The sequence below is a fragment of the Brugia malayi genome (genome assembly GCF_000002995.4).
Source record: "Brugia malayi strain FR3 genome assembly, contig: Bm_v4_Chr3_scaffold_001, whole genome shotgun sequence".
NCBI classification, from domain to species: domain Eukaryota; kingdom Metazoa; phylum Nematoda; class Chromadorea; order Rhabditida; family Onchocercidae; genus Brugia; species Brugia malayi.
Genome location: NW_025062477.1, coordinates 5638875 through 5663773, shown reverse-complemented (window position 1 = coordinate 5663773; position 24899 = coordinate 5638875). Strand labels below are relative to the sequence as shown.

The window sequence follows — 24899 nt, the reverse complement described above, 5'->3', positions numbered from 1 at the left end:
TGTTCATTTATTCACTTCTTTTATTCGTAAAATAATAATAATAATGACAATAGTAGTAATGATCGGAATGATTGATTAGATCAGTACATAACACAGTTTTCAATGATTGCTACTTAATGCAACATTTATTTAATTCAATGATAGATTAAATCGTTAGCCATTAGTCTCACAAAATTGTTATTAGCTATTTCACTAATATATTGAGACAACAAAGATGATTTAAATAGACTAAAATGATAAAATCACTTTAATTCGATGATTAATCAATGATTATTATCGCTTATTTCCGTTTTTTGTTCATTGAATTAAAATTTTTCGTTGTAATATTTTTTTTGTTTAGAAAGTTAGAAAGTGGCTCAAACAAAGTGAATTTCACATTTATAAGAGATTTTTTTTTTCATTTTTACACTCTTTTTTTGAAGTATAAGAAAGTTTCCAGAACAATTGATTGGCTACCAAAAATTTTGCAAAAATGTGTTATAATAATTTGCACTCAATTAAAGAATTAATTTATATTTTCAAATTAAACTTTAGTTTTCTATCAAAGCCACAATTCTTCATATAATTGTAAATCCAGAAAACAGAAAAAAAAAATTTAACATGAAAATTTTCTGTGTAAAATTGTGTAAACCAGACATTTGAACTGCTTTTTTTAGGATTTCAATTTTCTCTTTCATCAATTTCGAAGATTTTAATTACATTTGTATTTTCCTATTTAATTAATATTAATTTTTAATTTTCTTTATCTGAGCAGTAGTACTTTTTTCCTATCTTATCACTATCATTTATCATCAAAAATTTCAAAATGCAATCATTTTTCTTCTCTCATTTACAAATACAAATGAGTAAGCAAAAGTTAAATTTACCAAAAAATGGAATTTATAGTAAGTAATTTATTTGATTCAGAAAATGCAATAAAAGTTGAATTGTAATATAAATTTATAAATTAATATTATCAAATGATAACAAAAGTGAAAAGTGTTCTCAAATCAATTTTTTATTATAAATTTTTTCAAAAATATTTAAATTACAACTTTTTTTTTCTAGATTCCAAAAAATTTTCCTCTTTCTTCATCACTTTATATAATTACTTTATGTGCTATTGCAAAGTTGATAAGTGATAAAGAGATGAATGATAAACTGATGAATGTATCACTGTATATATATGATACATTATCATTAGTATTGTATTGATTATTCTGTTTAAGGAATTTTCTGATAAGTGATAGTCCATATTCTGAATGATAACTGTTATCAGTAATCTTACAAATCATTCCATATAAATGACCCACTTATTCTATGTTATTTAGAAAATTCATAATTTCATTGATCGAATTTTTTTTTGTCCAAAAATTATGATAATTTTAATTAAAATTTCAAATATTTGGAATTATTTGAAAATTTAAAGCAGAAATTTTGGGCTTATTACTTTTGAAATTGAAGAAATGTTAATGCATTTATGATTTGTACATATCATTTAAATATTAGCTATAATATTTGATAATTGTAATGATTATCAGTGATTAGATTAGTATCATTTAGATGATTTATAAATGGAAAGCATTCATGGCATTTCTCATTTTTATTCATATTCAAATATAGCAACAAAACATATAACTTTATTGTATTTTTGCATTTATAATTATTATAACCTTTTTCTTTTAGAAATAAAAATTCCTCTGACTAAATGATGTGAATGGTTTCAAACTTTTAAAAATATCGAATAAATTAATTAACAATTAGTTGCAAATAATTTTCATAATTTTATGTAATTTACCATTTTTTTTTTCGTTTTCAAAATAAATGAAAATATACTTTTAGTGATTTAAGAAAAGAAATATTCATTTTATTAATTATGGTTTTGTTTTGTGAAAATTTGAATAAAATTTTTAAATCAGAAGAAATACACTTTAGTAAGTTATATTTTATGGAAGCACATTTTAATTACAAAAAGAAAACGATTTATGCGATATATTGAATATGGGATTAATTAATTCATTACTTAAAATTAATTTTGGAAAAATTCTTACAGAAAATTAAATACACAATAAAATTTCTGAATTAATAAAGTAATTAACAAAATGAATATATTGAAATTATATTATTTCATATTTTATGTCATATATTTATTATATTTTGAACTTATTTTTTTGTTTATAAAAAATAAAAATATTATTTTCTTGCATTGCAAAAAAAAAAAAAAAAAAATCAAACGTAACGATTAATCAATTTTAAGTAATTGCAATTCTTTTCTGCAATTCAATTTCAGTTTCTTCGTTTAATCTTTAATTTTTATTCTTTTCTATTTTTTATTTTGCATTATTTTGATAATATATTATTTACTCGTATTGAATATAAATGATTCATTTTTCAAAATTTGCAACTTTTTTTCTCAACATTTATACATAATACATTTCCATTTACAATTTTCTACTTAATTTCACGTACGTGTGTTCACGCAGAAATTATATTATTATAAAAATTAGTATTTTTATTGGAATATATGATTATATGTAACAGTGTTTGATAATATTTATTTATTAATAAATTGTAACTTTACAATTCAGTAAATTGCTCCAACAGAAAGATATTAAAGTTATTTATTCGATAAATAGCAAAAATAATGTGTTTTATAATATGAGAATATATGTGATAATATTTATTTGCAAAATGCTTTGCAAAGTTTGCAGATGCTTGCAAAAGCTTGCAGAAGCATCGAATGCAGCAATTTTAGCATTCGTATGTCAAAGTAAATTCAAAAATAAGCATTAAGCATAATACTAAAAGCTTTTAATGCATTCGATAGAAGTAACTGATATCATATGATTTGATAAAAGTAATAGTTTTCCATTTGTTAATATTATTTAACTTTATTATTACTGTTAGCAATGACAGAGTTAAAAAGTAATTTTACTTTTAATTACTTTTATAATATTACTATACAGTTGGAATTTTTAATTTTTTTAAGATTTTAAGTGTTTTCGAAAGAAATTTAATGAGATTATAATTGTAACACATAGCAATTTTTTTTTTTTTTTAGTTTTTCGCTATTTCTTAGTGAAAATTTTTTCTTTACCAAAATTTGAAAAAGAAAAATGAATTTTCAAAAATACAAATGAATTAAATGACACACAATTCAATAGATCTCTCCTTTTTTAAAAAAAATTTTGACATTTTGGTGTTTCATAATATTAATTTCAATTATTTATCAATTTTATTATTGTCTTAGATATTTTATTACTATAAATGCACTTTAAATTTTTGCTAATTTTATTAATTTTAAGTTAAAACACATATTTTAGTTAAGCACATTTCAGTTTTAACTTTTAAATTCGAAAATTTAAATTTAAAAAATGAACAAAAAATGAACAAAGAAATGAAAAAAACATTACAGAATGGTTATGTAACAAATTATAATGTCAAAAGCATTGTTTTTAAAATTATGAAAATTACAGAGAGTGGAGAAGTAGGTATAAAATATTACTATGGGCAAATAGAGTGGAGGAGTAGGTACAAAATATTACCTATGGGCAAATAGAGTGGAAGAGTAGGTACAAAATATTACCTATGGGCAAAGAGAGTGGAGGAGTAGGTACAAAATATTACCTATGGGCAAAGAGAGTGGAGGAGTAGGTACAAAATATTACCTATGGGCAAATAGAGTGGAGGAGTAGGTACAAAATATTACCTATGGGCAAAGAGAGTGGAGGAGTAGGTACAAAATATTACCTATGGGCAAATATCAGGTAATTGTGTTCGGTTTGCTTTGCTTTACTTATTTCACATTGTCAATGATTGGATAATCAAGGATTCCTGATGATTGCAGCCATTACGGAAATATTAAACGAAAACGTTTCCTGAATTTGTGATTAGCTATTATTCATTTATTATTATTGCCATCATCGTCATAATTATAATTATTATTATTATTATTCACATTTTATTTCTTTACTTCATAACACTTTTTTATAGCAAAGCAATATGCCAAAAGAAAAATGAAGAACTAAAATACAATAATCGATTTACATATATTTCGCTTTAATCGAAAATTAATAATCAAATACGAAATATTTCTACTAAAACTTACTTCTATTTTTTTAATATTCTTTTTTTACTTTCTTTATTTCTCATTTTTATCGATTAAAGAACGATAAAAATGTATGTGAAATATTTGCATTCACTTTTTTTAAAGTAATTCATTAACTTAAATATAAAGACGGAATTGCAAATAAAATGAATATTTATATTTGACCAAATTTTTATGAAGTAATTCATTCATTTATGATTTTTTTTTTATCAAATTATAAAGATTTTCGTAAAATTATAAATATATTTGTAATTTTCGAATCAAAAAATAAATGATTTACAATATTATTTGCTCACTTTTCTACAATAGTTTCTACACAAAAAAAAAAGGAACTACAGAAAAGGATTAATTTAAATTTTTTTAAAAATATAAGTGAAATTTAGATGAAAAAAACTAAATTTTTCTTTTTTGGAAAATTAATTTTGCTTACGATTATTGTTATCAAAATCTAAACAAATAATAATTAAATAAATAAATAAATATATTTATATAGCTTCTGAATAATGCAAAAAAAAATATACGATTTCTTAATTGCAATTATCGGTACATTTCTCTTTCTTTTGCATTTAATCAACCTGATTATGCATTCCGGTTTATGAAATATTGCATAGGAATAGCGTGGAGAGAACAGAGAAAAAAAAGATGGGCAAGAGCGGGCAAGGAAAATGTCGGGAAAGGTAGTGAAAGTTAGAAGAGAAGGAAAGAAGATGGAAAGAAAAGGGTAAATAAGCTATAAAGCAAAAGAATGGGTAAAACCCATTAATCCAAATGGTTCGCTTTTTTTCTTTCTTTTTTTATTTTATTTATTTATTTATTTTTTTTTAGATATTATCAAAAAGAGCTTAAACACACAGGCAGGTAGGCATATTGCATATTCACATATTTGGGTATATTTTCTCACCAAATGAAAATAATGAAAATCAGTAAATTAGAAGGAATCAATCATTTTGGAATGAATTATTTGCTAATGGAATTTGGAAGAATGGGCGAGTAGAAAAGGATATGGCAATTAAAAGAAACGGAAAAATGGATATTAATGGAAAGGAAATGAGAGTGATAACGAGGGACGAGACTTTCTGATATAATTAATGGTATTACTGATAAGGATGATAATAGTACTACTAAAATATTTTTATTGGTTTTAAAATTTGTTGCTGTTAAATTTCAAGAAATTTAGCAAATACAATGAATAATAGATGGAATTTATTCATTCAAATTACCATTTGTCATAACTTTACAAATGGATCGAAATATATATATTTGAATAGAAAAACTGAATAATATTAAGTGTTATCGTACAGATAGTGCGCAAAGAAAATAGCCATTAATTATTGATTTTTTTTTTTAATTTTAAGTTAAATACAGTAATAGATGAAAATTTTAAAATCACTTAGTTTGCCATATTTTTGGTAGATTAAAAAATATACATTTTATGTTACTAATAATATTAGATAATAATAATAATAATAATAATAATAATAATAATAATAATAATAATAATAATAATAATAATAATAATAATAATAATGCCAGTGATAATAATAATGACAAGAATTGGCATGAAAAAAAATGAAATTGTGATGTAAGGTAGTTTCTCCGTTTTTTTAAACTTTTTTTAAATTCTTTTTTTTTTTAAATTAATTCACCTTACTAACTTTTCATATTATTAACTAAGTAATTGATTCAGACTCTAATTAAATTATAGATAGATAGATAGATAGATAGATAGATAGATAGATAGATAGATAGATAGATAGATAGATAGATAGATAGATAGATAGATAGATAGATAGATAGATAGATAGATAGATAGATAGATAGATAGATAGATAGATAGATAGATAGATAGATAGATAGATAGATAGATAGATAGATAGATAGATAGATAGATAGATAGATAGATAGATAGATAGATAGATAGATAGATAGATAGATAGATAGATAGATAGATAGATAGATAGATAGATAGATAGATAGATAGATAGATAGATAGATAGATAGATAGATAGATAGATAGATAGATAGATAGATAGATAGATAGATAGATAGATAGATAGATAGATAGATAGATAGATAGATAGATAGATAGATAGATAGATAGATAGATAGATAGATAGATAGATAGATAGATAGATAGATAGATAGATAGATAGATAGATAGATAGATAGATAGATAGAGATGAATATAAATCCACACCCATTTGTTTCACTTTTGAAAAATGCTCCGCCTTTAAAAGAAATTCAGTGCAATCTTATTGGTTTGGTAAATATCATCAAATGTTTTATTTATTAGAAAGATTTTAACGAATCAACAAAATTCATTTAATAAAAAATTTAGAATTATGAAAAAGTTTTACTAATTATTGCTGTTATTTTATTTCTTCTCTTATTCGTATAAGAAAATATATTGCTACCAATTATTAAAATAGTTGTAAAGAAGAAGAACAATTGTTTCAATTATTCTCTTATTGTATGAGCAACATCTGTGCTAATTATTAAAATATATATAACGAAGAAGATGAACTGCTCCAAATATTTTCTTGTTGTGTGAGTAATATCTGTGTTAATTATTGGAGTATTTATGAAGAAGAGGAAGAATTGTTCCAACTAATTTCTTATTGTATGAGGAAAATGAATGACAATTATTGAATTATTTTTGTTAAACAGAAATGCCTAAAAAGATAAACATACTGGCTTAGTGTTTTTGCTATTATTTTAACGAAATAAACGAAAAAAAAAGAAAAGAAAAGATAAAAATTTGTATAACTTAAAGTTTCTTACTTTTTCTTTTTTTGGTCGATGCTTATAATATCAATTGCTATTATGCCATCATTATCAAATTTTTCGGTGGAAAATTTAATTAGTAATCATCATCACCATCATCATCATTATCATCATTATCGCCACAATCATCATCACCATCATCAACAACAACAGCAGCAACAACAATTACTACAACAGCCAGAAAAAGTATATTCTAGCAAGCCTAGTTTAAGGCAAACATCTAAAGCTGATATTATTTCACATTCGAAAGTATTATCATCTAATGATAACGATATCACACCGTTATTTGCTACTACTACTCTTAATGAAATTAAAACTTCTACATTTAATCAACAATGCCAGGTACATTTGGCCGAATCAGATGAAAGCCCAGTTGAATGCATACCAGGAACAAGTCGAGAAATACTTCTATCAAGTATAATTACTAATCAGAATTGCAAGTCAGATTATCAAAATATTACAAATAGTATCAATAACAATAATAATGGTAATGATAATGACATTAATCATGTTAACGATAATCATAACAATAATGATAATAATGACAATAGTAATAATTCAACTTCATCAACATCATGTCATCCAATTGTATGCTTATCAACACCAATTCCACAAACGCTATCTTATTTCGATGTTTTACTTCCACACATTCAGGTGAATAATTTTTTTTTAATGTTAAAATTTTTTTTAATTTTTCTTTGAAAAAAACTAAATTTCAAAAAGTTCATAATAAATAATTGATTAATATGTTTATATTAAATTATAAATTCATTAGTTATTTTTTATTTTTCACTTTTATTTATTAAATAAAATTAATTTCAAATAATTAAATTTTTTATTACAATTATAATAAATTTATAACTGTAATAGAAGAAGTTATAATAAGTGCAATAAGTAAAATATAAGTAAATAAAATTTCTAATAGCTATTTGTAAATGTTTATAATAAATAATTGATTGGCATCAATTTTAAATAGAATTATAATATTGTTTTACAAAATTATTATTATTTTTTTAAATAGAATTATAATATTATTTTAATTCTATGTTTATCTTTTAAATTTTATTAACCTTATTATGTGTTAGCAAATAATAAGTAATACTAATAAAATGATTGCTTATCATCAAAGTCTATTTTTTATGATAACATCATAAAACAAATTTGCATACAGATAAACAGGTGAAGTAATATAATATTCGAATTGGATTATTGATCAAATTTGATTATTTATGTTATAGCAATGAAACGTTTGCTTATTTATTTGATTTATAATATTAGCAATGCTTACCCATTTAATGCTTACCTTTTCTATTGCTAATAATATGAAATTAACTAAAGCTATCATCCAAATATCTATCATTAATATATTCTTCTTTACCACCTTTCCAGATATAATCATATTTCCTTTTCCTTTTTTCTTCAGTTCAAAAAAAGATTTTTGAAAATTCAGCAAAATTATCGTATTTGTTTTATTATTTAGTGCAACATAACAATTTGATTAATTATGATGGCGACGGTGATAATGATAATGATAAGATCAATTGTTATGGTAGATTGTCTAATGTGAAAAAAAATGTCATCAAGAAGATAATCCTTTCAATTTTCAATATAAACAAATAAATTTCATATTTTGAAAATTCAAATTTTAGAAAGAACTATTTTTATTCTTCATTTTTTACAAATATTTTAATGGCCTTTATTTATTTGCTTATTTCATAATTTTAAAAATGTTTATTTTTATAAAAGTTATTGACTTATAATTATAGAAATTATAAATGCATCAAATAAAGTCAATAAAAATTTTTATTGAATTAAAAGTAGTTGTATTTTAATCCTGCCTTTTTTTTTTTTTTATTTTTATTACATTTTTTTTAAAACAGGGAAAATTAAAATTAATATTTTAAGGTATGGAAATATGTTAGATGCAAAAAATTTTTTCACCCATTATTAACATTAAACTTATTTCTAATTTCATTTCAAATATTTGAAATTCTTCTTGCAGATGGCATCAGCAAATCCATTCATTATGGGTTTTAATGACAGCGATATTTGCCATAATCAGCAAAAATTATGGTCACAACAATGGATCGAACTTATTCAACAATCTGGTTATCGACAATTTGGTTTGTTTCTTGAATGATAAATGTACGGTAATTAAGTAATTAAGTTCCAACCATTTTAGTATTCTGATTTAAACTGCATTTTCCTATTTAAATAAACATTATTTCACAAATTCTTTATTATAAATTGATGTGTGAAATAAAAATGATAAGTAATAAATAGATTAATTAATTAATTAATTAATTACTATGATATGCTACTTTTGTAGACAAGTTGTAATCTTTCTAAATATTTAATTTAATGTTTTTTCGTTTTTCTTTTAAACATTTTAAAATTTACCACATCATATATTACAATATGAATTGAATTTGATTCAGTTAATTATATCTTAGTTTAAAATAGAGTAAAAACTTATCGTTTGATGTTTTTTAGAGAAATAAAATGGAATATTAATTTTTTAATTGTAGTAATAATATAAGTAAAATATGTGAAATAAAAAGAATTAAAAGCAATTTATTGTACTATTTTAAATTTGTTAAACTAAGCTAAATTCAACAAATTTAGTTTTAATGAATTAAGTTCAAATTTCATAGATGGTGCAAAATATGGAAAAAAAAAAAAACGTTTAATTAACTCTTAATAATTACGATCACATATAAATTATTAAAATAGAGTAAGACAAGTTTTTTAATCAGTTCCAGTGACAATAAATATTGCAATTAATAGTACATAAGTTTCTGGATAAAAATTTGCAATTTCAATAATAATTTTTTTTTATTTAATTAGGTTCGACTAAATCAATATAATCTTTTCTTAATTTCAATTAAATTTTTTATCATTAATTTTATATTCTAATTTTAAATATAATTAGCAGTAATTATTTGTTGTCTTTCATCTGTTTGCAAAATTATTCAAATGTAATTCTGACAATCATAACGGTTTGTTTCTTTTTTTTTATTTTCATTTTTTATTATTTCATGATATCCATCCTAAACTCTTTGCATCAAAAATTCAACAGAAAATTTAATTACCAAATTCTTTTAATATTCATATGATAAAAGTGGCTGAATAAATATGCAAAATTAAAAATAGTATTAGAATTTTGATTTTATTTCATTTTTTAAAATTTGATGACGTATTGTTCTGAAATTTTTTTGAAAAAAGAATGCTAAAATAAAACAAAAAGCAAAAGAAAACTATCTCTTACAATAAATGAAAATACTTTATAAATAAAATATAGTGTTGCTATTTAAATTAAAAAAAGATGAAAGAATAGGAAATGGATTGGGTAAATTTGTCACAAATATTTCATAGCAAATTACCCATAAACTTATGAAACAAATTGTTAGTTACCTATTGGTTTACCTGTAAATTTGTTGACTAAATTAATGGTTGCAAATATTTTCGATTAATATATCACTCTAATATCCATCAAATATTCCTCCATCAATCATTGCATACAACCAATATTTCCTTTTATTTCTTTTTTTATTTTTTCTTTCTTTCTAACAGTGAAATCAGATAAGAAATAAATAAATAAATTTTTTCTTGAATTTATCAAAAATATTGATTAATTAATTATTTTCATCAAAAATATTGTATTACATACGCTATACTCTAATAGTGTATACCAATGTTATTATTGATTGATCGATAGGATTATTGATTGATTGATTGTTTCGTTCGATTAACATACTTCCTTTTCCTAAATTTTGATAAAAAGTTTTCAAATATTTTTAAAAAGAATTAAATTTAGATGAAACTACCGCTGGTCTCTTTTTACAACCATTTCGAAAGAATAAACGAATTCGTACCGCTTTTTCACCTCAACAATTAGTTGAACTTGAAAAAGCATTCGAATTAAATCATTATGTGATCGGGAATGAACGTCGAGAACTAGCAACCAACTTATCACTTACTGAAACACAAGTAAAAAATTTTTTGTCACTTCAAAATTTTCCCATTAAATTCATTAAAATCTTATTTTTGTTTGAATTCAGGTTGGAATAATTCAGTTTATTATAAATTGAAACTAAAAATGGTAGTAATACATATTGTCGGGAAAACTTGTAAATTTTATTCTAAATTTTAAAAAAAGAAGCAAAAATTTGACAGAATTTTTTTTAGTTTGATTTATTTATTTTTTCTGAACTATTATTATTATTTTTAGTTTCAATTAATAAACATTAAATAAACGAAAAAGAGACACAATTTTTTGTTTTTATTTTATTTAAGCATTTCGGTTAATAGTTTTTTTTTTTTTTTCCAAAAAAAATTTCCCTCTTAAAAATTAAAGGAAACAAAAATAAAGAAAAAACTTGCAAAAAATGTCGCACAAGTTTTTTCCTTCTGATAACAAAATTATTTAATTCTAAGTAATGCATTATTGATTGATTAAAAAATTTTCTTTAATTGAATTTTAAAATAACACATATAATTATCATAAACTTGATGAAATCTTATGTCTGCTAGAAATTTTTTGGATATTTTTACATTTACCGTAAGTAATAGTTAATTATAAATAAATAATCCGATTAGAGTGATAAATAAACCGGAATAATCTGATTAGAATGATAAAGAAACCGAAATAACTGATCAAATTCCATTTTTTCCCACAAAAATTTCCCATTTGACTATGCCAAACGCATAAGTTTAATTTGTACAATTTAAAAGTTTGTCAGTCGAATAATTCTAAATAATAATTATAGTTAATAAATCCGTAAATTTTCCAAAATTTAATTTTTCAGCTACTAAAATAAATTAATTAAGAAACAAATTATATTAAACAATTTTTCTATTATGCATTACAAACTGTGTAGAAACAAATTTATTGTAAATTTAAAATATTTTGAAAAATGTATTTATGATTTAAATTCCTTTATCGTTCCAAAGAAATATATTTCCTATTGTATTTGATAAAATGATTATTTCTTGTCTTTAATGAGAGAAAGAAAGTGTGAGGGAGAGAGAAAAAGAAAGAAAGAGAGAGAGAGAAAGGAATATGTATCGATGCTATCTACCATAGTAGCTTTTTAAAGTCGTTAAGCAAACAATAAAACATCAAAAAAAAAGAGAAAAGAGAAAAAAAAGTCAAAATGGCAATTGATGACAAGATTTGACAAGTGGTTGAAAGAAGTGAGGGAGAGGGAAAGACAGAGAGAGGGAGGGACAGAGAGAGAGGGCGAGAGAGGGAAAGTGAAAGAGAAGAAAAACAGTTAGGGATGAATTAATTTTAATTTAAACATTGAAGATGTAATATATATTTGTAGGAAGAATTCAAAAAAAAAAATTCTAGTAAGTTTATTTAAGTCATATTAATTTAAATTTTATTAATTCAATTCTAATACTAAATATATTTGTGTATGAAAGGAAGAAAATTAAAATTTAATCGAATTGAATGGAAGAATGTGTATATTGAAGAAATATTGTACTTATAAATAAAATTCAACATTATTAAAATGTAATTTGAAAATTGGTGGGAAAAAAACGAGAAAAAAATGTAAATATTATATGCTAATTAAATGGATTAATTGTAATTAATTAATTAGAAATAAATTTTGGAAAAATATGTATATAATACATTATAATATTGCCACAATTCTTAATTATTTCCTTATATTATAATATTACTGAAATTCTTATCGCTTTAAATTATCCAAATTTGATTTTTCCAAAAAAATAAATAAATAAATAAAATAAATAAGGTTAATTTTTTTTTAATCATTGTTGAAAACAAAGAGTTAAGTTGTTCTTGCTTTAGTTTTTCCTTCTTTTTTTTTTTGTTTTTTCTTAATTCTACTTCAACTTTTGCTAATATTTAAATATTAAGAAAAAAATTAAACTAAAAATTTCCTGAAGAGAATGTAGTAGAATTTTTGAATGCGAACTAACAAAAAATTTTATTAATTAATCTATTTTCATGATTTTATATTGTCTGAACTTATATTCATAAATCAAAATGCTTCATCATTTCCAATTTTTTAAGTAATACTTCAGGTTAAAGTATGGTTCCAGAATCGTCGTACCAAGCATAAGCGAGTTAAATCGGAATCCGGAAAAGCAGCAAATTCGGACAACACAAAATGAATGAATGAAATATTTATGATTTGTTTTCGAATTTATTTTTCACTTTTTCTTTTTTTTTTACTCTCATTAATAATTATTAATAATTGTAAAGAAAAGATATAAATTAGTTCTTTATTCACTGAGTTTTTATGTAATTTTCGGATTACTGTAACTGTGGAAGTGAGAAGATGGAAAATTTGACAGAAATTAATTGAGGAAATAGTTAATTTAATTCAAATTGATTTTACTATTTATCAATAATTTTAATAGAACTGCTAAATTCAAGAGAATTCTAGCAAAATTCGAATATTTCTGTCATTTTTTAATTTTTAATCTCAATGGGATTTCATTATAGCAAAAATAAAATAATAGTAAACACTATATTTGTATGATTAAATAACTTCAAATTGTTTTCTAATTTTCATCAATGAAAAGATATTTTCCATTTCTTATTTATTTAAAAAAAATTTTTCTTATTGATGGCTAATTTGTTATATATTATATAACTAATTGTTTAAAAAGAAAAAAAAAAAACTTAAAATTAATAATTTCTAAAAGTTCTGATTTGATTTGAAAAATAAAAAACGAATTTTTTGTTATATTTTTATTTCGTTCTCTTCGCCTTTTTCTTTTGAAAATTTTGAAACTTCTTTAAATTGAATTTTGTAGATTGTAAAAATTTGTAAATGCAACCACAATTACATTTCTTTGTGAACAATGTCAAAATTAATTCTTAGAAAGAAAAAAGAAAAAGAAAGCGTTGACAAAAGAAACTGATTTCAGGTAGAAAAGGGATTTACTTAATTTTATAATCTTTTTGAAGTTCAATTTCTTCTTTTTTTTTTTTTCATTCCAACTGATTAATAATTTTTTTTTTCCATTTTTCCATAATTCTTTGCACATTTTAATTTCTCTATTCATTCGTTTCTTTTTTTATCGTAAAATGTTTTTTAAGAAACGCTAACTGAGAGAAATAATTTGGTTATTTATTTATTTGTTTACTAATTTATTTTTTTTTTTTATTGTTAATAAATTTATTGCAGTTTTACAATAATTTCAATCAGATTTCTTAATATTAATGCACTTTTCGTGTATAAACCAAAATAATTGAATATAATTTGATTCTCTGGAAAATTTCAAAAAAAAAAGGAAAAAGATTTTCAACTTTCAATCATGCAAGTTGATTGAATAATTCTCTAAAATATCACAACAAATTGGTGCTTTTAATTATTTTTGAAATTTAATACTAACTTTAACTTAAATAAGAAAAGTAAAAAGAGAAAAAAATAAAACAAAAAAAGAAAACTATAGACAAAGTTTTTATGTTTGAAATAATTCAAGAAAAATAAAAATTGGTGCATAATTTGTGAAATTGCTAAAGTTCAATTTTACAATTTGCTTTCGTTTTCTATTTATCATCTTAAATTGGCTAAAAAAATATTCATTTCATTATTTGAACAAAAATTTACACTAGTTTTAGGGAAATGAAGTGAATTACTTATAAACAATTTGATAATATGGTGAATATTTTGTTTTATTAAGAGTAATAATTTAAATTAAAACTTTACAATGTTTTTTTTTTTTTTTTTTTTTTTACATTTGTATTACTGATTAAATATTTGTAAAACAGTCTGTAAGATTTCTTTGTTCTATTACAAATTAAGTTAAATCAGAAAAGAAGAATTGATAATATTGCATTTTAGTAATTCATTTGATCAATACTTTGTATTTTTCTTTCAACAAATACTTTACTTTTTGATCATTTACAAATATATGTCTTATCATTTAATTTAATCAATTAATCATATCATCGTCAATTCATTTCTGAAATTTTTGAATTTATTACTGAATTATAACTAATAGGTGAAAGAAATAGATAAGATAAAATACTATTAAGAAAAAAATGAAACGAAAAAAAGATAAAATAAGAAAATATTTTAAATCTATAATTATTACAATTAAATTCATCGTCATCGTATCGTTTTGTTAAATTATCAAATATTGTTAAACGATTACAATCATTTTTCTCTACATTTATTAGATTAGAAGTATATTGTATCATCGTTTTTTAAAAGGAAATTTTTTGATATGAAAGGATTGCCGATGAAAATGAGTGGTTATAGTATGATCGGTTAAATGCCTTCCAATAGCGCTTCATTTTTGGCTCATTTATTCATCAAACCTAAAATTTATTTCAATTTTACATCCAAAATACATTAAGATTATCGTTTTTCACAAATGTTTCCAAACATGCAAAGGGTAAAAGAGAAATATCATTGCACAATTAATAGCTTCGCAAGCTATTACCTCACTTTTTTCCCTTTCTTTCTTTCTTTCTTCCTCTTCTCTTCCTCTCTCTCTTCCTTTTTCCCTTCTAATATTATCATTACAATTCCTTTCAAACAGGTAATTTTCTATCTATTTTTTTTTTTCACATAATCTTCTTTATTATTTTCAATTTTACGGATATTATCGGTTGATTTCTTCTCCGATATACTGAAATTAATAATATAATATAGGAATTATATGTAATGCACTCAAATAATAAATACAAATTATAAAATATACTCAAATACATTGTCTGTATCAGTACACAATATGCATGTAATCAATATGGTATAAATACAGGAATTATGTACTATATGCTTAGACATACAATTATTATTATTATTATTATTAGTATATATATATATATATATATATATATATAGGAATAGGAATTATATTATACACTTAAATACATAATCAATATTAGTAATTAAAATAAATACAAACATACAGGAAAACATATTAAACTTGTAGGAAATTTTAATTATAGTTAAAAACACATATACGAGTATATATCGTATATTCAAGCAATATATTAATTATATTTTAAATACGATATACAGAAATATCAGATTACACATATACTTAAATAATACAATGTATTCACATTTCTTTTTAAATGAATTTTTATTGTTGGAAGAAAAAGCGTTATATTTTCATTTTTCTTCAACTTTAACCTATTTACAGGTAAATTGAGCATAAAAATTTACATATACTAAAATTACAGAACAATCGTAGGGCGAAGGTATGACAATAAATTGAAAAGAAATGTGAGAAAAGAAATTTTGGATAAACTTTTTTCTTTCTCTTACCTTTTCTACATTTATCAGATATTATTGGCTGATTGTAAGGTAAAAAAAAGATAAAATTTAGGGAACAAAAAGGTAAAACAAATAGTTTTTTCGATTCTTTGTTTTTCGTTTCTTTTTCTATTATATTTTCAAATATTATACATTTCCTTATGCATTTTTTTTCATAGTTTTTTTCTTAAACAAAAATAAGAAAGAAAAAAAAATGAAATGAAATAAAATTTTAATGTTTAAAATAGAAATTATTGAAAAAGAAAACAACTTCTTCTCTTAATTTCTTAAAAAAATCAGAAATAATATATAAATTTTCTTTTTTTTTTTACTCAGGGGAGTACTAATAACAAAATCAAAATGTATAATTTGCGCATTTACTCTGTTTAGTTAATATCTTCCTTTAATTATACTTTTAATTTTAAGTTATAAATTTTGACTGTGTGCTTTATCTTTGATATCTGACTGATATTCTTTTCCTGATCACAAATCCGCAAATATATCATCTTGGGAATTTTAAAATTTGTTTCTAAAACCACAAAATCCATTTAATATTCGACAATTTCAATTTCAAATTCTTTCCACCTAAAAAAAAAAATCAATTTTCAGATTCGTTTAACTAATTGCAAGATGAAAAAATGAGATTTTTAGAAACAAAAAATTAAAAAGTTCATTTTAGGAATTTGAACAAAATTCTAACTTCGAGTTTTGACAAAAAATTAGGTTTGAGAAATAATTAATTAAAAAATAATTGTGTAAAATACTGTGATTAAAGGCAAGAAATTAAATTTCATTAATAAACAAGTTGACTAGTAAGTTGAACGAAAGTTTTTTCAGTAATATTAACAATTATAAATCAATTTCAAAATTAAAAACGAATACTGTTCCATCTTTTTTTTGTTAAAAAAAGTTTTTCCTAATAAATAAAAAAAATGGGAATTTTTATCCTCTACAATTGCGCTTATATTTATTAGTTGATTTAAAAATTTGATTACAGTACCTGTAATATCATTTGTAAACACCGTACTTTTGGTGTATTTTTCTTCCTGAAATTCAATTCTTTTTCTTTCACAACCTCCCTCTCTCTCTCTCTCTTCCATTGGTTTACTTTAATATAATTAACCTTACTGAACAGAGTTCATCAGTGACATTCACTACTGCCACTACCGCCATTTATTATCACAATTACTACTACTACTACTACTACTACTATTAGTAATAATAATAATAATAGCTATCAAATGTTTATACTTTTGCTAATACTTTTAGTAAATAAAACATTCATTGTTCAGAAGTGACCATCCAATCTCTTTGTAAATAATTCTTCTTTTATTTGATTTTATTCAATTTTATTTTCCTTTTTTGTTGGAGTTTTTTCTGTTAGCATTTTTTAAATTCAATTAATTCAAGTTGAAATTAACCAAATAAAACTAATGAGGAAAAAAGTAATTAACTAAGATGCTAAGTAATATTTAGGAAAAAAAGATTAGAATATAAATATGAATTACTAATGATATATGATATTATTTATTGATGTCTATAATTTAACACAGCTACGAACACGTATGAGACGTAGAAAAACGTCAGAGATGTAAATTGTTAGTGATGAAAAGGTATAAACGACAATAGAAAGCAATGATATCATAATTGGATACAATGTGGCGTTCGAGAAAAATGAATGTAAATAATTTATTAAAAAATTTTAAGTTTATTCGTTAGATTAAAACAAAAATAAAACTTCATTTTTTGTTAAGCTAAACTAAAATTTCATTTCAAATAAAAATAGTCAAAGTTTGTTCTGCAACAAATTTGCAATTATTTGATAATTTGCCAAACACAACTTTAATTTTTGAATTATTTCTCCATTTTTTTTTTTTTTTATTTTATATTATAAATCACAATAATATCGCAATAATTTAATCAATGTTTAAATATTATATTAATTTAATTGTTATTTTCAATCAAATTCTAACTTAGACACTGATAATCACATTAGTTTTAAATTTCACTTTCTGTCATTTTCAATAATTTAAACTAAATTTTAGCAACATTTGAACTTCAACCTATTCTTTTTGATAATTTTTAATCCAATAGCGAAATTTGGTATAACTATTAATAAATGTATTGAACGATGAATATGCATGTGTGTATAGCTAATATCTATCCATCAATCTCATCAATCCACTTCACAGTTGTAAATACAAGAAAAGGTAAGACAGGTAACTGGAGAACAGGTAAGAACTAACAAGGTGGAAGAATTGTTTGTTATAAGCTAATATTGATTGAGAGTGCGAATAGCTCCTATATTTAAGAGGTATTAGCACTTGTTTATATACTCAAACATACAAACATATGGCTGTACAGACACGGACAGACACACACACACACACACACACACACACACACACACATACATAAATATGTCTTTTCGTTTTTTTATTCTTTCTTTCAAAATTATCACATCTATAAATTATATTTAGTACTTAAATGTTTGAGTGCTTAAATTATTGGTAAATACAAATGAAAAGCATACAGTAAAATAAATACAAATTGGAAATTCTTATGAAATTGAGGAGAAACTATTTAATTATTAATTATTTTTCAGAGAATATTTTTCAATTTACTTTATGAAAAAAAAAAAAAAAAAAAAAAGTGATAAGAATAAGAAATATTTATTTCAGGAATAGATGTTAAAATATCAAAATAAAAAAATTACTACACTTAAACAGAAATCATAAATATTGATTTATGATTTTTTGTTTTTGTTCATCGATTAACATTCCGGAAAGGCAGCCGAATTGACTGGATTATTACGTGCGAGACCATAAATTGTGGGTTTCCATTCTTCCGGAAAACTTTCATTGCAAAATTCTTCCAAACAATTAATAATGCTTTGTATTTCATACTGTTTGCACCATTTCAATGTCTAAAATACGAAATAATTTAGCTGAAAATGAAATCAAATAATTCGACGACATTAAACGAATTTTTATCATTGATAAAAACTTTGTGTAAACGAATTTGAGACGAATATTTTAAGGTTTGAATAGCAGTGATTTGCATATTTAAATTGTAATCAAATCGAATTCCACAAATCTGTTAGCCTTATTGTTTCTTAGTAAGAAATTAAAATTATGTAATAAATGTTATCAAATTAATGAAATAAAGCATAACTGTCAATAATAACTGACTCAAAAGATTTGGAATAATTATCAGAAATACGAGAAAATTATGATTAATCTTAATTAATTGATTAATTTTAAGAAAGTTATCGAATATTGAAGACATTCTAAACTAATAAAAGGAAAACAGAATGAGAAGAGGCCCGGATTATTTGATCATTCTGAATAGCTTTTTTATAAATTCAATCATTTGTTACATATATCAAATTTGACAATATTTCCAGTTTTTGTTTGGGACTGATTCTGATTCTCAATAACTACTGAAAACGATTCTCACTCAATATTTCCGAGAACAATTCTTATCCGTTCCAGAAACGATTCTTCAATCAAAAATAACAGCAACGCTAATATGCTGATTAGATGATCAACACGATGGCTTATTATGACATGTAAAAATAAATTCAGAGAATCAATTTAACGATTTCAGGAAAGGTCATAGTACTGGTCATGTACAATGTGTTCATTCGACAGCTTTGACAGCATAAATAATAAAATAAATTTTAATGTTTAAGTTTTGAACAACAGAAACTAGTAAAATTTTTAATTAGTCATGGTTTTAGATCATTTTTACAATTAAAATTAATTTTGTTTCAAATTTAAATATTGATTTTTATAAGAATCCTACAATTTGTAAGACTTTTAATGTATTAAATTAGGAAATAAATTCTGTTATAACCAAATTTCATTTTAATTAAGTGTTAAAACTATTAAAAAATATCAATTCATTAAAAAAAATAGATATTTTCAACTTAATTGTTTATTTTATATGCATTTCTTGGGTACTGGTCATGTATGATTTGTCATTTGACAGCATAAATAATAAAAGAAACTTTAAAAAGTAGCGAAATTAATAAAATTTTTAATTAGTTATAGTTTTAAGTCATTATTACAAATGCAATTATTTTTTATTTCAAATTTAAATATTGATTTTTATCAAAATTCTCCATTTTAATAAGAGTTTTTGAACTAGGAAATACCAAACTAGGAAAGAAATTCTATTATTATCAAATTTTATTTTAATTAAGTGTAAAAACTATTAAAAATAGATAATTAGAATGAATTTAAAATGTACATTTTTGGATTGAATTTTGAAATTATCATTACTGATTAATCTGATGAAATTTTGAACAAAAAAAGCTCCCTAAACTGAAGGATTATAATTATTAAGTTATTTACATTTTCATAATATTTAATCAGTCTATATTATAATTCTTATGTCTTTAAACATTTATAAATATTAGTGTTGAAATTTTTATAAATTAATAACAGATGCATTATTTCAGTGAATATTTCTTCTTGTGAGTGTTTTCGATTATATTCTTTTTTAGTTTGTCAGATTTACCAATTTAAAATGGTCGCAAAAAGTATTTATCAAAGGACAAAAACATAAAACAAATAACAAAATAAAGCCGAAAAAAATGAAAAAATAAAAAATTAGTAAAAAATAACAAAACAAAAAAGATTGATGTGGCATATATGATATTCTAATATCATTGATTAATAAGTATTTAATAATCATACTGACAATACTTGCTAATAATATCCCTTCAAAAAGCAAAAATATAAAATAAATACAACAATCATATCATGTCATATTATGCAATCATTTTTTGAGAAATAAAATACAAAAGTGAACTAACAACAAATAAATTTACTGTAAATTCATTTAAAAGAATTAGCGATATAAAAGTTATTTAATGAACAAAATGAACATAAAACTAAAACGAATCAAATTAATTAAAAAAATTAGAATAATTAAAAGTAATCATTTTGTGCTGTATTATATTTATATTAATGGAATGCGAAAAAGTATGAATAATTGTTTTAATTGGTAGTTCAAATATAATATCAACAATAATGATTCATCAAACTGTTTTCAGATAAGAAGAAACTAAGATCAGGTTTAAAGTACATAATATTAACATCTCAACTATTGTTTACTTTTCTGATAGTCGATAAATATTTCAGCATTTTCTTCTTTTTTAAATAATTTCATTGCATTTTATCAGGATGAAAAATTTTTTAAGAGAACAAAAATTCTTCTACATATGCATTGATATGTAAGGCCATTTACAATCATTTTAAAATATTTCAAATTTTATTAATTACATAAAGTTTCAAATTTGTCAAGAAATATTCTCATTCGTCGATAATTTCAAAAAAAAATATTACTCATTGCAGTTTTCTAGGAAAATAATTCTTTTGCATATATTGAAGGAAAGTTGATAGTATCCTATGAAAGCTACTGACTAAAATTCATTGAATCTTTGATGTTCCAATAGAAAATTTTAAAGTATCATTTTGCAGATACAACTTACTTCAACAATGCTTTCAGCACTTATTGTTGTTCTAATTTGCATTAATTTTGTTTTCGGAGATGAAAAAGTGATGGAGAAAGAGCAATTTTCTGTGGAAGAAGCAACAACACTCGAAGAAGAAAGTATTAGTGAAAAAGGTATTGGTAAGATTTTTTCAAAATTAATTTTATTCATTTATTAGTTTAATCGGACTGTGATATTTATTTCTCATTTATTTATGTTTTTTGCAATATATATATGATCTTATAAATTTTTTAGACTTTGTGGGAAAAGGTTTTTCTGTGGAAGAAACCATTCTCGAAGAAAAAAGCAGTTCCGAAGAAGATTTCAGTAAAAATTTTACCAACAGTTTAAACTGTACGGAAATTAAGTTGACAAATAATTCTACATCTCTAGATGCAATATCTTGCATTTAATATTGCTTTAAGCTGGGCGTAAAATGATTATCTTATGAATACCAATCTAATTAACTGGTAATTTCTCAGTTTCTGTTCATTTTAATGCAAAACTTTGTATGAAATAAACATAAATTTTCTTTCAAAAACATCGAAATGCTAAATGAAATAAGCCTTGCACAAAGACTTATCTAAATGATATTACTTTTACTTAAGTACTGCCATTTCTTTATCTCTTTTAACTAAAATTAAAAATTTCAGAAAATCAATTTGAACAAAATACTTCTCTAAAAATACTAAAATAAATATAAAAAATATAAAACAAAGTCTTTAACAATCATACATTCAGAAAATCTATTTGAAGCGTTGAAATATCATTTATCCTAATTGTCAAATGCCACAGTTTAACAAACCATTATCCTGTCTTGCTAGCAAAATATAGGAGATAAATTTATCAGTGTTTCAGTTTTTTAATATCAGTTAGCTAAAAAATGCACTTAACAATTTAAGAGATAATTTTGCAAAAATTAGTTTAAATAAAATTTAGAATGAAATTCTAAAATGACATTTCTCAAGAATAGACTGTAATTAACTGCTTAAGCTTCAATGATAGCATTCCATGCGCAGAATTTGATATTTTTTCATTATACTCTAATTAATAACGATTTGCAGAAATCTAATCTGTCATTAGCTGAAATAATTAAAAGTTAAAAGAACTGAACGATAAGTAGTAATTGAAGTTGAAAAATGATTGAAATTTAAGCATAGGAAGTAAAAAAAATTCTATGCTAAATTTATTATACATTTGGATACAATGATAAAAAAATCTTTTGAGTTAAATTTGGTATTGTCGCACAAACTGTTTGTAATGTTTATGGAACTTTTCTACTTTCAAAGTTTCATTTCAAATATTCAGAAACAGAAATATCTATTCATTATATCAATAAACTATATTGCAGTTTTTAGAAAGAAAATATTTTTTAAAGTTATTTTTGATATTTTTTATCATTTAAAATTTCTAGCTTTTTTCAATAAAAATGATCAAAATATAAAAAGTTAAACTTTGGTTGCTGCTAATCTGCATAAATTTTCTGATAAAAATGATAATTTGAAACTGCAATCTCCCACATAGTCTAGAAATAATCCAATAAATGCTAAGTTAAAATATATCACAAATAGTTCAGAAAAGTTGAGAGTATATTTTCAGTGTTTATTAAGCAATGAAATCCAAATTAAGAATTATTATATGAAATATAAGAGTAAATTACGAATATGTTCGTATCAAAGCAAAAATATTAGTATTACATTTAGTTTATTTTTCATTGTTTTTTTTTTTTTTTCTGTTTTGTTTTTTCTATTCATTTCTCATTCTTTTATTTTTGTTTGATATTTTTATTTTTTATGTTTTGCATTTTTACTTCAATCGATTAAAAAAAAGAAAAAATTAGCTGCTTATTGTCATTACTATTTGTTATTGTTTTATGCCTGCATTGAGCAGCCTGAAATAGTGAAGATTAATATAAACAAGAACTTAGTATCAATTTATTAAAATCATTTTCCTTGACAAATCTTTTATAATTGGATATTCATAATCAGGTTACTGTAGTCTACTGTAGTTTTGCAGTAACCATATCAATTTAAAGCATTGAAATTGATCAGTATAAAAGTAACATTGTCATTTCAAGATGATAGTTAATTTGATAGTAAACAATGACTCATCAATTAAACTTATTGTAATTAACGGAGTAAATGAAAGGTTCTTATTGCCAAAGAATTAAAAAATGATATTAGAAAAAAACTTCATGATAATGTGATAGCAATAAACATAATTATAATATTATGATTAGTAAAATAATAATAACAATAATAATAGTAGTAATGATAATACTAACAATAGTAATAATAATAATAATTGTTGTTTTTGTTGTTGTATGATAGACAGAGTGACAATAATAAATGAAATTATCATAAATAATAAAATTTTTGGTTATTTATGAAGATTGAAAAGAGATTTACTACATTCAAATTTTCAAAAATTGATGTCAGATTTTAGGCTCAATCAACTGCTGATTAAAGATAACACATATTTATTTGTTTGTGGTCACCTTACATTTGAAACAGAAAATTTAGTTCTTATTTATATTTGAATTTATTTCAGCTAAACAAAGAAATATGAAATATTTATGATACTTATGGTGAAAGTAAAATTAACGATACTGATAGTAACTTGATTATAAATTATTATTGATTACTTAACTTATGTTTTCTTATTTAGTAATACTGACCAGAAAAATAATTTTAACAAAGAAATTAGTAATTTAAATCCGAATTCGAATTTTAGATCGGCATTTGTACTTTTTCAAATTATGCAAACTTATTTTGAATAGAAATAATCAACTCAGTCAATTGCTACCAATTTAATTTTCATTGTATTTCATCATGGATTTGATATTAATCATTCCTTCCAATCATTTTTAAAAGATAATTGGAAAATGTTGTGACATGGAGTAAAAGAAGGAAAATGATAAAGATTTAATCTAATTTATTGAGTATTTCATTTGCATTTACAAATTTTTGCAGAAATATTGAAAACGTTTACTTTTATTTTGAAGGCGATATTATTGAAATATAATATATATTAAAAATATATTAAATATATATTAAAAATAAAAATGTAATGATTTTAATAAGTTTAATAAATTAATAAGTATTCTTCACTACAAATAAGTGAGATATATCTGTTATAAATGATTTTTGAAAATTTAAAAATTCTCTTATTCCTGCTAAAACTCCTATATTTACAAATGATACTTATATTCTTTGTATACATCATATACTAATGATCTTTGATCAACAAATCCTTAATAATTTCTTTGTTT

At 22.3% G+C, this 24899-nt stretch overlaps 2 protein-coding genes across 3 annotated transcripts; both read left to right on the top strand.

The window, feature by feature from the left end:
- Positions 1 to 6886: 6886 nt before the first annotated feature.
- Bma-ceh-2 (Uncharacterized protein) lies at positions 6887 to 13018 on the top strand (the record flags this gene model as incomplete). Its single annotated transcript, XM_043080087.1, has 4 exons — positions 6887 to 7525; positions 8874 to 8994; positions 10689 to 10861; positions 12929 to 13018. 4 exons carry the CDS (start codon positions 6887 to 6889, stop codon positions 13016 to 13018), a joined length of 1023 nt encoding a protein of 340 aa, XP_042936021.1.
- Positions 13019 to 21632: 8614 nt separating this feature from the next.
- Bm294 (Uncharacterized protein) lies at positions 21633 to 22041 on the top strand (the record flags this gene model as incomplete). Of its 2 annotated transcripts, none has more annotated exons than XM_043080085.1 (2): positions 21633 to 21762; positions 21884 to 22041. In XM_043080085.1, the coding sequence occupies 2 exons, from the start codon at positions 21633 to 21635 to the stop codon at positions 22039 to 22041; spliced, it is 288 nt and encodes a 95-aa protein (XP_042936019.1). The 2 variants fall into 2 exon arrangements, with proteins under 2 accessions (XP_042936019.1, XP_042936020.1); XM_043080086.1 differs by having other exon boundaries at positions 21696 to 21762.
- Positions 22042 to 24899: the final 2858 nt, after the last annotated feature.